This window comes from Fragaria vesca, linkage group LG5, assembly GCF_000184155.1.
Source record: "Fragaria vesca subsp. vesca linkage group LG5, FraVesHawaii_1.0, whole genome shotgun sequence".
Classification (NCBI taxonomy): domain Eukaryota; kingdom Viridiplantae; phylum Streptophyta; class Magnoliopsida; order Rosales; family Rosaceae; genus Fragaria; species Fragaria vesca.
In genome coordinates this window covers 2,442,853-2,457,736 of record NC_020495.1, presented here as the reverse complement: position 1 = coordinate 2,457,736, position 14,884 = coordinate 2,442,853, and the positions used below count along the sequence as shown (strand labels likewise).

General features: G+C 39.2%; 3 protein-coding genes and 1 pseudogene across 4 annotated transcripts in view; all 4 read right to left on the bottom strand.

The window, feature by feature from the left end:
- The window catches only part of LOC101306638, a 1,954-nt pseudogene extending 1,608 nt beyond the window's left edge, over nt 1-346 (bottom strand). The window contains exon 1 of the transcript XR_184792.1: nt 292-346. The product of XR_184792.1 is annotated as an anthocyanidin reductase-like (transcript). The remainder of the gene's footprint in view (nt 1-291) is intronic.
- On the bottom strand, nt 36-3,164 carry LOC101309832 (nucleoporin seh1-like). The gene is given in 9 exon segments (XM_004298840.1): nt 36-575; nt 801-927; nt 1,035-1,147; nt 1,621-1,716; nt 2,215-2,292; nt 2,395-2,495; nt 2,628-2,742; nt 2,864-2,901; nt 2,904-3,164. Coding segments are annotated over 9 exon segments (918 nt in total). The 5' UTR covers nt 3,022-3,164; the 3' UTR covers nt 36-443.
- A 1,024-nt stretch (nt 3,165-4,188) lies between these two features.
- On the bottom strand, nt 4,189-5,610 carry LOC101306343 (hydroquinone glucosyltransferase-like). Its single transcript, XM_004300813.1, has one exon. The coding sequence runs from the start codon at nt 5,608-5,610 to the stop codon at nt 4,189-4,191; it is 1,422 nt and encodes a 473-aa protein (XP_004300861.1).
- A 312-nt stretch (nt 5,611-5,922) lies between these two features.
- On the bottom strand, nt 5,923-7,422 carry LOC101306052 (hydroquinone glucosyltransferase-like). Its single transcript, XM_004300812.1, has one exon. It carries the CDS (start codon nt 7,420-7,422, stop codon nt 5,923-5,925), a length of 1,500 nt encoding a protein of 499 aa, XP_004300860.1.
- Between the last annotated feature and the right edge of the window lie 7,462 nt (nt 7,423-14,884).

The following is a 14,884-nucleotide window of genomic DNA, read 5'->3' as shown; positions in this document are numbered from 1 at the left end:
TTTTTTTTTNTTTTTTTTTTTTTCTTTTTTTTGGTTTTTCTTGGTCTCAAGTGTTACACGCACGCTGAAGTCTTTTTTTTTTTTTTTTTTGGTTTTCTGGTCTGAAGTGTTACACGCACGCTGAAGCATGTAATGCATTTGTTCCACTCCACATGAATAAGAAATTTATTGATCGGCTAATTTCAATCTCAACAAGTGATACGATCATTATAACGTATAAAAGTAGTTGATATTGAATTGCATTCATCCACGGCACGTAATTGAATAACTTCATGAGCATCAATCTTCTACCATCCAATCTTTCCATAAGAGTGATAGTGAGACACACCAAGAATATAGACCACATTTTGATATTGATCGACTTGAACGAATGTGCAAAGACAGAATCTCTAATCCTCGATCTTAGAAATTGCAACTCTAAAATGTAGCAGGGAAGGGAAGAACTAGGAAGCGGGTTCCAGTGTAGCTTCTTCATGCCAAACGCCATTCAAATTAGACTGCCACAACCGTACTACCCCATCGCTCCCAGTGGACGCCAATGTCATTCCACTCATGTCCCACTCCAGTTGCCAGACCTGATTGCAAGACATCAATCAATTAAGAAGATCATAACCTTGGCTTCAAGATAATTCATACTTTTCTCTTGTTAAGGCTCTGCAATTGTAAAACTCCCCAAATATACAGACATGTTCATATAAAAAAAATTACAAAAAAAATATTCTTGCTGCTATTAGAATAACAATTTGTTGCCCAAACACTGAAAGATGATTGAAAATACATTCAATAGTTAGTATTGATACCTCGCCTTTGTGACCAGTAAGTTGTGCAACTTTCTCTGTAGAGAGCCTTCCATCTGAGTCAGGGTTTAATCCAAGATGCCATATTGATATTCCCTTGTGAGTGGCAACAGCAATGACCTCATAGGGCCTAAACAATATTTACACATGTTCACTATCTTGATTAAAATCATGCATTTCAGTGATGACAAATACATAAAAGTTCAAATTGTACACAACAAGTTGACAATTCCCTACCTGCCAATGTTTGGTGCCCAAGCAACAGCATAGACCTGAACACCCTTCTCATCAGGAGAAGCCAATTCTGCAACTGGAAGCCATCTTTGATGAGCTTGATCAAATTCCCATACCTGTAAAATAATAATATAAGACCATAGCCTATCATCATTTAGAAGTTTTAAGGCATAACTTGTATTTCATAAGATAGTAATTTGGTTGATATCGTGCACATTAAACACTTTGAAATGCACAGACATCAATTCTGTGATAAGGTGTATGCTACACACAAAAAGACAAAAAACAAAAAACAAAAAACAAAAAAAGGTTGCCCTTTCCAGCATTGCTCTTTCAATATCCAACTTTCGAAACTAGGCATTTACCAATTTGGCACAGTTGCAACTTTTAAAAGTTATATCATCAAGTGAACCTACAGAGCTCCATATGATACTACCATTTCTGAAACATGATGTGAATATGAAAGGTGCTTAACTAGTGTGTAAAGAAAATAAAATTGGGAGGGAGGGAGACAAAAAAGAAAGTATTCATGTAATAAACATGAACAAGAAAAACCTGCAATAGTTAAGATAGGAAAGTAAGAGTTTACCTTTGAGGAATTAAGTTGTTGTGTGTCTGAATTAAAACCCAAAACAAAACTTGTTTCCTGGCTTTCTCCTCCTCTTGGGTTCCATGATATAGATGCCTGTAAGCACACAGCTTTCCCAAGTGTAGACACTGAATCAATAACATTCTGAATTTCCGCCTAGGCCAAAAGTCGTGAAAAGAAAAAGGTGAAGAACTGTACAAAGCTGTCAACACTCATTCAACACGAACAGCATTCTTGTCTGAACATAAACCTAAGGCTAGGTAATCGCCTAAAATTCTTGATGATATTTTATTCATCATGCAACCTATTTGACTTGGGAGGTGCATAATTCAGAGTGACCAGCACAACACATCCTTTATCAATGTTCAATTGGTAAGAAATCATAATAGAAGGGCAGAACCATGTCAAGACAAAGCATGCATGATAAGAACCAAGAAAGCACAGCAACAGAAACATAAAAGGGAAACTAGATGAAAACCTTAAACAAGAATTATATGTACTTTTCAAGGTTGAATTTTATACAGTATAAATTTCAAAATCGAGTTAAACAGCATAATAATATCAGTATCAGACTGAATCAGATAAATTGATCACCTGCAGCTGCCAGTTCTTCAATTCCAAGGGATCGAGTAGTTCATAGATTTTGACACTGCCGTCTGAATACGCGGTTACCTCCAAAACAAACAAATTAACATTCTTGAATTTCATTCGCTCAAGGTATACTTTCATTGTAAATTAATAAACAAGCAAGAAATAGCAGCTACAAATGCTAACCATCTTCAAACTCGACGACGAACTTCCAAACTCAACATCTAGCATCTGAGCTGAATCACTTTTGAAGCTTTTGCACAGCTTCCATTGAACAGGTTGTGCGTCTACATAAACAACAAACCCAACATCTCCCATCAGATACAACACTCACTACACATTCTTATACTACTCAAACATGCATCCCAAAAAAAAAATGTCTCACACATATTAAAACAACACATTCAGTTCAATATTACCTTCAACAGTCTCTTCCCACAAAGACAATGTTCCATCAGCACAAACACACGCCACGGCGTGACCGAACTGCGGCGGAACCCAAACAACCTTCACAACGCCGGAAGCGTGATGCACCTATAAACCCAACAACAAATACAAATTGTTACACACAACAAAAACAATGTATCTTTTTTTTTTGGGGGGTAGAATTGGAAAGCATTAAAGAGAGAAATGAGTGATTGGGAAAGTGGGGGACCTTGAGTTTTGAGGAGGAGGAGAAAGAGGAAGAAGAAGGGTTGGGGAGTCGAAGATGGTGAGAGTTCCGTCAAGGGAGCCGGTGGCGAGTCTCTGGCCGGAGTAGTTCCAAGAGGAGCAGGTGGTTCCTTTCTCGAGGGTCACTAGAGATTTCTCCATCTTGGTCGGTCGTCAAAGTGCGTGGAGCTCCGAGGACTGTGCCGGCGTCGATTATATATCGGAGGAGGAGAGAAACTAAAGAGGGTTTTGGGTACCAAAAAAGGGGTCGGGTCGGGTTAGACACGGCAGAGAAAATAGTTGGGTTTGTTGGAATTTTTAACCCAGTTGGTAACATTTCTTTTTGGTCAATGATTGGGTTGAATCGATCTGGTAATATCGTGGACATAGTAACTTATGGTTCTGTATGAGTAATATCTTTTCAGTATGTTGTCAAAATTATATTTCATTCTACATATCTAAAAGTTATTTTGTAATCTTTAATATAAAATAGACTCTTATTAATGAATAATATACAATTCATTTACTTGTTATCTTCTCTATTTTAATGTTTTTCCTCCAACACGTTATCAGCAAGCCGTGGACATTGTTATTGATGCGGATCGACTTATCATTGGTTTAAGAATTGTAGAGCTAAATAAAACGTCGTGCATGAATGCATACAAACGCTACAAAGAGTTTTTGGAGACTAATTATACGGAACTGAAGATGACAAGGATGTCAATTTTACAATTACGGATTTCAAGGATTATACTCATGTTATGGACGCACTTGACTTTGATGTCATCGTCTAAAGTTGTTTTTATCCAATCTATGTAATCGACATCATATGAATGTCATATTTAGACTTTAAGCACTTAGTCTTTATATTTTGTTTTTCGATTGAGACCTTGATGTGCTCATTGGCAATATAAATGCAGTTTAGAATATTTTCGAAGTACTGAATCTATTTCTAATTTATCCTTTTGTGTCTTATGGTTCGTATTTTTTACAAAAGATGTAAAGTATCACATCACCCTTAGATTATGATATAGCATCTTATCGAGAAATTTTTAGATGCCAGTTGGGGCAAATTTCCCTACCACAAAATTGAGCTACGGCCACACACGCAAGTATATGCTTTTAGCGTGCGTGATTGTTGTTTTATGTTGTAGTAATAATTTTTTGTGGTGCGTATTTATATATTGACGAGAATCAAACTTCGTATTTACATTGGATCATGAACTAATAGATCCAATCTTATTACAAAACAACATGGCTATATCCGAGACAAAGAAAATGGATTCAAGAATCCCTAAATCATAGCATTCATTAAACAGATTGGAATAACTAGTTCTTGTGATCCTTCCATATCTGAGCTACCTCCGCAAGTGATTTTGAAGAAGAACCATCTTGGCTCAAAGCCACTTGGGATGCATCTTTTAGCTCTACAATCCTCTTTCTGAGCACGTCCCCTTCTTCTCCTTCAATTAGGCCCTTTGCATATTTGGCAATGTCTTGACTCTCCACAATGCCCTTATCGTTCATCTTAACCCTCCATGCCACCTTCAAATCTTCATCTAACAAAACTGCATTCATTCTTTGCTCTGCATAGAGTGGCCAAGCAATCATAGGCACACCATTCACAATGCTCTCTAGGGTTGAGTTCCACCCACAATGGCTCAAAAACCCGCTGATCGAACCATGACTCAAAATTAAGACCTGAGGAACCCATGAGGTCACTACTAACCCTACGTCTTTGGTTCTCTGCAAAAATCCTTGCGGTAGAACACTAGATGGATCGATCGAACTTCGATGATCATCAAAGTAAGCTGCATTTTTTGATGTCTCATTTGGACATCTAAAATTCCAAAGAAATCTCACGCCGCTCTTTTCAAGCCCTAGTGCCAACTCATTCATTTGCTCCCTTGAGATGGTGCCACCACTCCCAAATGAAATGAACAACACTGATTCATTAGGCTGCTCATTTAACCAGTACTTCAAACGTACATTTGCATCCCAATCGGTCGAACCGGTCTCTGTTGTTATTGGTCCGACCGGGTAAATTGGTGGAAGGCCAAGACCTTGTCCTTGTTCTCTGAAAGCCCTGAAAGCACCCGGTTGCAAATCCACGAAGCTATTGATCATGATCCCAGCAGCCGACTTGTACCTCTTAGAAACGTCAACAAGCACTTTGTAGGCTTCGTTGGTCCTGTCTTGAACCGAGTCTAACAAATTTTTACCTTCGATCGGCACACATCCCGGGAGTGTGATCGGTTTAGGCAAATCCCAATACTCACAAGAAGTGGTCTGGTCGAGCTTTGGCAATTCAAAATGAAACCACAATACCATAGCATTTGTAGGGTACAAAATGTAAGGAAGTACATTGAATTCCTTGGCCACATCCAACGCTTCCCCGCCAAAAAGATCAACAACTAGGGCAACCAGCCGAGTCGGCTCGGCTAGGGCCTTGATCGAGTCACGAAGAGCAGGGAGGGAACGAGTCATGGTGAGAGCGATTCTGGTTAAGTGTTTAATGTCCTTAGGGAGGTGGTTGAAGTTTATGGGAGGGAGAAAAATGGATGATATGGAAAAGGGCAAGGGATCCAGAACTCTCCTATAGGGTGTGATCAGATTTGATCCGTCGTCGCTGGGGACGAAGAAGGTGACCCTGAAGTGGTGGTGGACTACGAGTCGTTTGGCTAGCTCAACGAGGGGAAGGAGATGACCTAGACCTGGACTTGGGACAATGGCAACATGGGGTCGTTTCATTTCTACGAGTTGTCTTTTGAATGAGAGTTTTGAAAGAGCTTTTCAATCAATCCCTGTGAAACAAGAATCTCTAAAATCTGTGCATTGTTGCTAATCCGATGATTCCGATCTATATGTTATATATATGTGCTGAGAATGCGGATCCATACAATCTAAATAGCTAAATTCGATCTAATAATTCAACTAACTGACATTTTCAGTAAACAATTGAAATAACCAAACACGTATTGATTGATATTATAGCAAGATGAAACCAAAGACAACCATGTATCATTTAATTTGAAAAGAATACAATACAATTGACAAATCAGATTAGGCATAATTCATGTGGCTGTTCCATATACCGGCTACCTCCGCAAGTGATCTTGTAGACGACCCATCTTGGCTCAAAGCAATATTGGCTGCCTCTTTTAGCTCCATCATCTTCTTCTTGAGCAATTTCCCTTCATCTCCTTCAATTAAATTCTTTGCATATTTCTCAATATCACGACTCTCCACTATGCCCTTTTCATTCATCTTGACCCTCCATGCCACTTTTATATCTTCAGAAACCAAAACGGCATTCATCTTCTGCTCTGCGTATAGCGGCCAAGCAATCAAAGGCACGCCATGCATAAGGCTTTCCATGATCGAATTCCACCCGCAATGCGTCAAAAATCCGCCGGTCGACCGGTGACTCAAAATTTCCAACTGAGGAGCCCATGAAGGTAACACTAACCCTACGTCTTTGGTCCTCTCCATAAACCCTAAAGGAAGAAAACTCGAAGGGTCGTTGGAACCGTGATCACCAAAGTAAGTGGCACTAGTAGAATTCTCATTCGGGCACCTAACCACCCATAGAAATCTCACCCCACTCATTTCAAGCCCTAAAGCCAATTCATTCATCTGCTCACTTGATAAAGTCCCACCGCTCCCAAATGACACAAACAACACCGAACCTTCTGGTTGACTGTTTAGCCAGCTTAAGCACTCGTGCTCACCTAACACATCTGCCTCCTCTCCGGTCTTCACCTTCGATCCGGTTTCTCTGCCTGGATTCATGTTGCTGTTCACCACCGGTCCAACCGCGTGAACCGGTGGAATACCTAGAACTTGACGTTGCTCACTGAAAGCCATCAAGGCACCGGGTTCCAAATCCGCAAAGCTATTCACAATGATCCCATTTGCCGACCTATACCACTTGCTCATGTTCACCGTCGCTCTATAGGCCTCGTTAGACCTTTCTTGAACCTGCATTACAAAATCAGGACCGTGAAGCGGCACGCAACCCGGAAGGTGGATCGGTTCCGGCAGATCCCTATACTCGCATGAAGTGGTTTCATCGAGCTTTGGCAACTCAAACAAGAACCACAACCCCATAGCGTTCGTGCTGAAGAAATAGTAAAAGAGTACGTTAAACTCTTTGGCCACATCAAAGGCTTCCCAGCCGAAAATATCCACCACTATAGCCACAACCCGAGTTGACTCGGCGAGGAGCTTAACCGCGTCACGTAGAGCAGACAGTGAACGAGTCAAGGTGAGTACGATCTTCGTCTCGGATACGACGTCATGAGGGAGGTCATCGAAGTTCACTTGAGGGAGGAAGGCGTAGGATATGGCTGGAGGCAAGGCTTCGAGGAGTTTCTTCTGAGGTTGCAGCTGCGACCCGTCGTTGGGGATGAAGAAGGTGACGGTGAAGTTGTGGTGGACGACGAGCCGTTGCGCTAGCTCAACGAGGGGGATCAGATGGCCTAATCCCGGAGTTGGGACAATGACGACGTGGGGTGGTTTCAGTTTCTGGTGGATCGAGGACTTAGCTTCCAATCCTTCCATGGTCGATCTGGTTTAAGTTGAACTTTTGTTTAGGGTGTAGTAATAGAGAGAGAATAGATAATGAAGTATTTAACAAAGATTAAGCATCGGAGATTGAGTCTGGAGCTACAAGTCAACGGTTCAATGGAGAGGTTTTGAGTTCAAGCTTATATAATATAATTCTATATTTTTCTTCAATCAATGTTAATTTCTTACGTATGTACCTTTAAATCGTACGTAAATATGGAGAAAATAATGAAAAATAGTAAATTAATTAGCGCTTTAAAGGTAATTAATTAGGCTTTTGGTGTTCTTTTGAATTGAAGCAGTGGGTTCAAGGATTCAGAATTGGTATACTTCTGTTCTATTTTGGTTCTTAATCCTTGGGATGATGACGTCTTGTACCACCTTAAGAAGTAAGAACCAAAATAGGAGTACACCAATTCATGAAACAGCTCGATCTAGTTAAACTGTTTTTAGTTTAGTTTTAGGATTCTATTATTTTAGTGATATGAAATATAAAATTAGTATTGAACCTGCAGTCGATGGCTCAGGGACGCTGATTTATCTACTGCCCCCGCCAGTGGCTCCATCAGCGGCGTACCGGTTCGTGCATTTTGATATGCCTCTTATTTCCGCTAGGGTATCATCATCGGCGACAAAGACGGAATCTGTCGCGTCCGCCGCATCGCCCTCAGGCAATGAAAGATGAATGATTTGTTTTCTTATAATTAATAATAAAGGGTCTCCGATTTTAATAGTCAATTTGGTTTATCATATGATAGGCACCGTCGGAGCGAAACCGACAAAGAAAAAGAGAGGCCCCGTCACAAGGAAGGCTCTCGAGAAGACCGTCAGTACCTCAAGGAGAATCGTCATCAGTACTGACGGGGATGGCCACATAGTATCGGGCGGGAAGTCGAGGACGTACTCCGGCCGCGTGGGAGCGCTCATTAGGGATAGAGTCCCTATGTTGTGGTCAAACTGGAGCGAGGTCCCGCAGGAGGTTAAGGACATGATCCACAACGCGATATCGGTGAGTTTACAAAATGCCTCAATAATATTATGTATTACATTGTTGATTTCTCGAAAAATAAACTAATAAACGGTTAAATGCAAGTGTGGTTTGAGGTTCCCGAGCACCTGAAGAACAGCTGGGCGGACGTTGTGCATGGGGGAAGGTATATTGGGAAGTTAATGAAAAAACAAAATTGTATGTGATATTAATAATATTTCTAATATTTTTGTTGTATCTGTAGGTCCAAGGAGTGGAAGAACAGTTGCGGACCCACTAGACTACGCACTAGAACGCACGTTCTGGTACCCTTGTTGAGTTCCAGTACAAGGAGTACGAGTGGCGTTGACTTCTGACATCAGAATTCAACAACTCTCGTAAACAGGTATTTAAAAAAATTAATTAGTTAATTTGTCATTAAGTATGTCCGTTTTTAAATATTTTACTAATAGTTTATTTTTTTCTTTGAAGGCCGTTTCCCGGGCGAACGCTCAGAACCGACAACGCAACACAAGGAACTATCGTGCCGGTTCTAGACCGTTCGCTGTCTTCATGGACGAAGCGGCCAAGGAACATCTAGAAGTCAACCGGTACGTCTATACGTACGAGAAAGCATATCATGACACTCAGGAGGATATTGTAAGTCATCTTACGTTTTTAAATTTTAAATTGGACATATAACACAAAACTACCATTTACAAATACAAATGATAAAAAAATCTTTAATTGTTCCACATGATAAAAAGGTAACCTCTAAAAGATATTAGATGATAAAATGGTTACCTCTAAAGTTGTTAAATGATATAACAGTCCATCTGAGATTTTTTTATTGACGCTTATACCCTTCTGTCTTCCCCGTCTCTCTAAGATCAGTGAGCATCATCTCATCTGAAAACCCCCAAAAGCGCGACGGAGACACGCCCTTTCTCCCGGCGTCGTACCGGTAGACATAGCTTCCTCTCAGCGTCGCAGTCATGTCTGTGGCTTTGGGGGTGACGAGCTCCTGTGAAAGAGAATCGAAGCTCAAATGTTTCTCGGCATCTCCGGAAAATTTTTCGACTCCGGTCACGGCTGCAATCGAGATCGATGGCGGTAACTTCATCTTGACGAGGTAAAGAAGCTTGTTGTAGTTTCGCTTCACCTCCTTATTGAACTTGAGTTTGGTTGAGTTTTGAAGATCTGGGATTATGGATTTGGATTATGAACTAGGGTGATGTCAGAAATAATTCTCTTTTTCTTTCAGGTCTTCAACGTGTTGCTTAGTAGAATACAGGCAGCTGCATCGTCTTTGGTTTTATTTTATTTGCTTCAAATGGTTTAATAACTTAAGCCTCATCTTTGGAGCTGTATTTGACATATATTTGCTACAGATTTGTGAAGAGCGTCATGGGAATCAGATTGATACAAAGATGCTGCAAGATGTCATGAGTATCTTTATGGAAATTGGCAAAAACATATCAACACCATACTATGAAAACTTTGTGCAGGATTGATGAAAGCGCCGCTTTCTACTCCCAGTTATCTTCTCAGTGGGTGGTGCATGACTCATTGACTGATTATATTCAGAAGGTTTTTCTTTTGTTCAATCCCTTAGGGTCTAGTAATAACTAATGGGATAATGTATATGTGATGGTTTACCCTTTATTCTGCACTCTGCAGGTGAACTGGTGCATGATGCAGGAAAAAGAAAGAGCTGCGCCCCCCCTCCCCCTCCTTTTTTCTTGTTTGTAGACTCTTGTTTGACTTCATGATTAGAACAGTTGCGTATTGTACTATATAAACTACAGGATTGCCTCATGGCTATGATATTCAGTTGGGGTTTTTAAATTGTTGCCATCTTGTGCCCGGAGGTGAGATTCCCTTTTTATTGAGTCCTTAATGGTAGCATATAGTTATGATTCAGTCCTGTCTCTGCTTTTCTCATTTTGTTAATGGATATGGTACAAATTTGATATGAAAGTTAAACTAACTTTTATGAAGTTGCTTAGAATTGAGGCAGGAACAATATCAAACAGTTATCCATTATGTTGTAAATCAAACCAATTAACCAGCCATGTATCCTTGAATATAGAAATTTGATTTCGTTCTTTGTCTCTTATGTGGTTACGTGGCCTTTTTCTGATATGAGTTCACCTGACACTATTAGAGTAACAGGTGATAGCATGTTACTTCATATATGCAACCATGACATGATTAGTTTTCTTGTGGTTATGTTGCTGTGATTCCATACTTTTTTTTTTTCTAGGACTGAAGCACCAGAGAGACAATAAGTGCATGTGTTTTGAGTTTAGAGTAATAGAGTTCATCTTGTACTCGTCAGTTAGGCCAACCAATCTTTGAAAAGAAATAAACTAAACAAAGAGAAAGGCAGGGTGCTATGTCAAAACCAGGGGTGAAAGAATTCCGTCTATTTCAATTTATATGATGATCTGTGAAAATTCTGTCTACAGAAGTGGACTTCCGACGAAGATGAGAAACTAATCGAGGTTGTTGCCCCTTCATGGTGCAAAGAACTGGACCTCAATAGCCTCCAAAGCAGGTTTGTATTGTATATATGCATGAATGTAACCCAAATCAATCACATTATGTACTTAATGATCAAGAGAATAATGGGTTTTCGGTGTAGGGCTGAATCGGAGCAGCAAGAGTAACATGCTGAGATGGGTGAAATGGTGAACCATCTGAGACCCAACATCAAGAGAGGCGACATGTCTGAACAGGAAGAGGACTTGATTATTAGGCTGCACAAGCTTATTGGAAATAGGTAACCCTTCAGCTCATTTCATTTTCCTTGCTTATGTAGTCGGTCATTATTGAATTCTCGGACTTGCATTGTGTGATGTATGTGCAAATTTTATTGTTCTATTACCGTATCCTCATGGATGGATCGTTACATAGGCAAATACACAAGTGTAACATGCATGTAACTATCCAGGTAACTATCAATCTGTAGTTACATGGATAGTTACATACATAGTTACATGAATAGTTACATAGATGGATAATTACATGCATAGTTACATGGATAGTTACATTGATAATTACCTTCTTGTGCCCGTCATGTATGTAACTACCCATGTAACTATCAATCTGTAGTTACATGGATAGTTGCATGGATAATTACATAGATGGGATAGTTACATGCATAGTTACATAGATAGATAATTACATTGATAGTTACATGGATAGTTACATACATACAGTTACATAGACAGTTACATTGATAGTTACATACATAGTTACATGCATAGTTACATAGGCAGGTATATAAGTGTAGCATATATGTAACTACTCAGGTAACTATCAATCTGTAGTTACATGGATAGTTATATGCATAGTTACATGGATAATTACACGATGGATAGTTACATACATAGTTACATTGATAGTTACATAGACAGTTACATTAATATTACATGCATAGTTACATTGATAGTTACATGCATAGTTACATGAATAGTTACATGCATAGTTACATGAATAGTTACATAGGTAGGTACACAAGTGTAGTATGTATGTAACTATCAAGGTAACTATCAATCTGTAGTTACATGGATAGTTATATGCATAGTTACATGGATAATTACATGATGGATAGTTACATGGATAGTTACATGGATAGTTACATGCATAGTTACATGGATAATTACATGGATAGTTACATTGCTACTTACATAGTTACATAAATAGTTACATGGATGGTTACATGCATAGTTACATGGATTGATAGTTACATAGATAGTTACATGCATAGTTACATGCATAGTTACATAGATAGTTACATAGACAGGTACACAAGTGTAGCATGTATGTAACTACCTAGGTAACTATCAATCTGTAGTTACATGGATAGTTACATGCATAGTTACATAGATGGATAGTTACATGGATAGTTACATAGGTAGGTTAATGTAGATAGATGGATAATTACATAGATGGATAATTACATGGATAGTTACATGAATAGTTACATGAATAGTTATATAGATAGTTACATTGTCAGTTACATGAACCATTTAGTTACATTGCTAGTTACATAACTAGTTACATTGACAGTTACATGTTACTTAGCCACTTACATGACCGCATAGTTACATTGTCAGTTACCAAGGTAGTTACATTGCCAGTTACATGGCTAATTAATTACATGATTGCATGCAGTTATTTAGCCAATTACATGATCAATTATATGGAAATTTACATGTCTGCTTAGTTACATTGCTAATCACTTACATGCTCAGTTATACTTGAGGTTACATAATCATATATACTTGAGTGGTTACATGATAGTCACCTAGGTAGTTACAAGGTTCGCTGCATATGCTTGTTGTCGCGGTGTAGCGGCATGTTGCAATTATTACGTAAATGACTTGTGTAACTAAATTAACCTAGCTAACTCATTTTATTATGTAATTGACTCAGTGTCATATATCAGTAGAGTACTCTAGCTAACTCATTTTTTGTTCCTTGAAGAGATGCTCGTCTTATCATATGTTTTGTTTTTTGTATGATCCCGGCCATGCTGATGCATGTGTTCCCATCTCTAAGTAAGGACATAAGGAGAAGAAATGTCAAAGAGGAAGAAAAAGATTTGTGAAGAATAGTACCAGAGCGAGACTAACAAAAAATAAGGAAGAAAGTGAAGAGATAATGTGTTCGTTGTAAGGAAGAAAAATGTGTTAACTATGAATTTTGTTGTAACTTGTAATCTTTTCAGATTAGGTATAAATATAAGGATATCATTTTTGTTTACAGCTACATATGCATTTTAACAGTTGCAACAACATGTCCATGTCATATAAAAGGTAGTTACATTTTTAGTTACATTACTAGTTACATGGCTTTCAATAGTTACATGAATAACCACATATGCATTTTAAGAGTTACATGTCTATGTCATAAACTTGGATAGCTACATGGTAATTACATTGCCAGTTACTTAGGTAGTTACATAGTCAGTCTATTGTTGCGGTGCAGCGGCACGCTGCAAATAATCAGTTGTCAAGTTACTTGAGTAGCTATCCAGATTGATTCACAACTGGCTTGATAAATGGGATAAATTTTACCAGATTATCCAAAGTTGTGACCGGAGAGATGAATTTAATTGGGATCATATAAAACACTACGGTCAGAGCCACAATGATATACATAACATACTGCCGCACTTGCCTCTCGAAAAACTTGATTTTCATATTACGCCAAAGTACTTGACGAGGTTCAAGAGCAACCATGATTGTCCATGTGTCAACCATTCGGGCATGTAGAGTCTGTGCTGCAGAAGCTGCAGTCACCCTATTAGTGAAGAAAACTAAAGCAGCATTTAGCTGCTTCTCTCTAAGAGTGACTTTCTGTTCAGCTTCCAATTTTGGGATTGTTTCATTAATCTTCTCAGTGTAGTACTCTATATTATCAACCTTTGCCCCACAAAGACCAAGGAAGCCAGTTTTATTGGTGGGTTTGTTCCTTCTGGACTGCCTGTTGTTTTGGATGCTGCATAAACTGCTTCAGCACATTCAAGCTTTTTCCTAAACACTTCTAATCCTTTCCAAACTCAGCTCTACAACTTTAGCTTTACTTCACTATACATTCTTCCTCAACCAAACCAATTCTTTCCAAACTCACTGAACTTAAATACCAAAAGATTTCAACCAAACTCACCCAGATGTACCTCAACAAACTGAACACATTCACAATTGAAAAATAAAATACCACCATCTGTTCACAAACACATTCACACATTCACCATCTGTTCACAAACACATTTACAAATAAAATACCAACACATTCACACTCTTTAATTTCATCACAAAAATCTACAGAACTTTAATTAAATACCACCATCTGTTCAGAAACACATACATTAGCATTTGCCAGAACAAGATCAACAAGCATTTAAAAAGAAAAAATGTTCTCATCAGACACAAACCTCTGAAGCAAACCAGAAACACAAACAACTACAAGAAGTTGAAGCAACACACACAAAAGCTTCAGAACTCAGAAATCATAGCCAAGACCAAACCTTTTGTCACAATTAAGCACTGAAGCAAAAGAACAACATGGGCAAATATCTGACACACTACACACCTCTAGTTTTCAGAGCCAGAGAAAAAAGATGGAAGCCAAAGTCAAAGCGGCCACAGGGTGAGTTGTTGGCAGCGTCCTCGCTGGAAATGAGTTTCTCAGGGCGAAGTTTCGATGTTGACCTCATCGATGATCTCATCGATTTGATTCTATAACAAATCTGCTTGGAGTCGAAGGTCGCCGACCTTGAAATTGTTTCGGTGAGATTAGGGCCCAATCGCCGTCGAGCCTAGTCGACCTAGAAGAGTTTACGGCAGCCGGCAGGGCTCATTGACGGCAAAGCCATTGGACTCGACTAGACCTGGATCCAGATGAGAGAGAGAGAGAGAGAGAGAGAGAGAGAGAGAGAGAGAGAGAGAGAGAGAGAGAGAGAGAGAGAGGTAGGTA

Excerpts from the sequence above, each read along its gene's own strand:
- LOC101306052 (XM_004300812.1), bottom strand. The coding sequence starts at position 7,422 with ATGGAAGGATTGGAAGCTAAGTCCTCGATCCACCAGAAACTGAAACCA.
- LOC101306343 (XM_004300813.1), bottom strand. The coding sequence starts at position 5,610 with ATGAAACGACCCCATGTTGCCATTGTCCCAAGTCCAGGTCTAGGTCAT.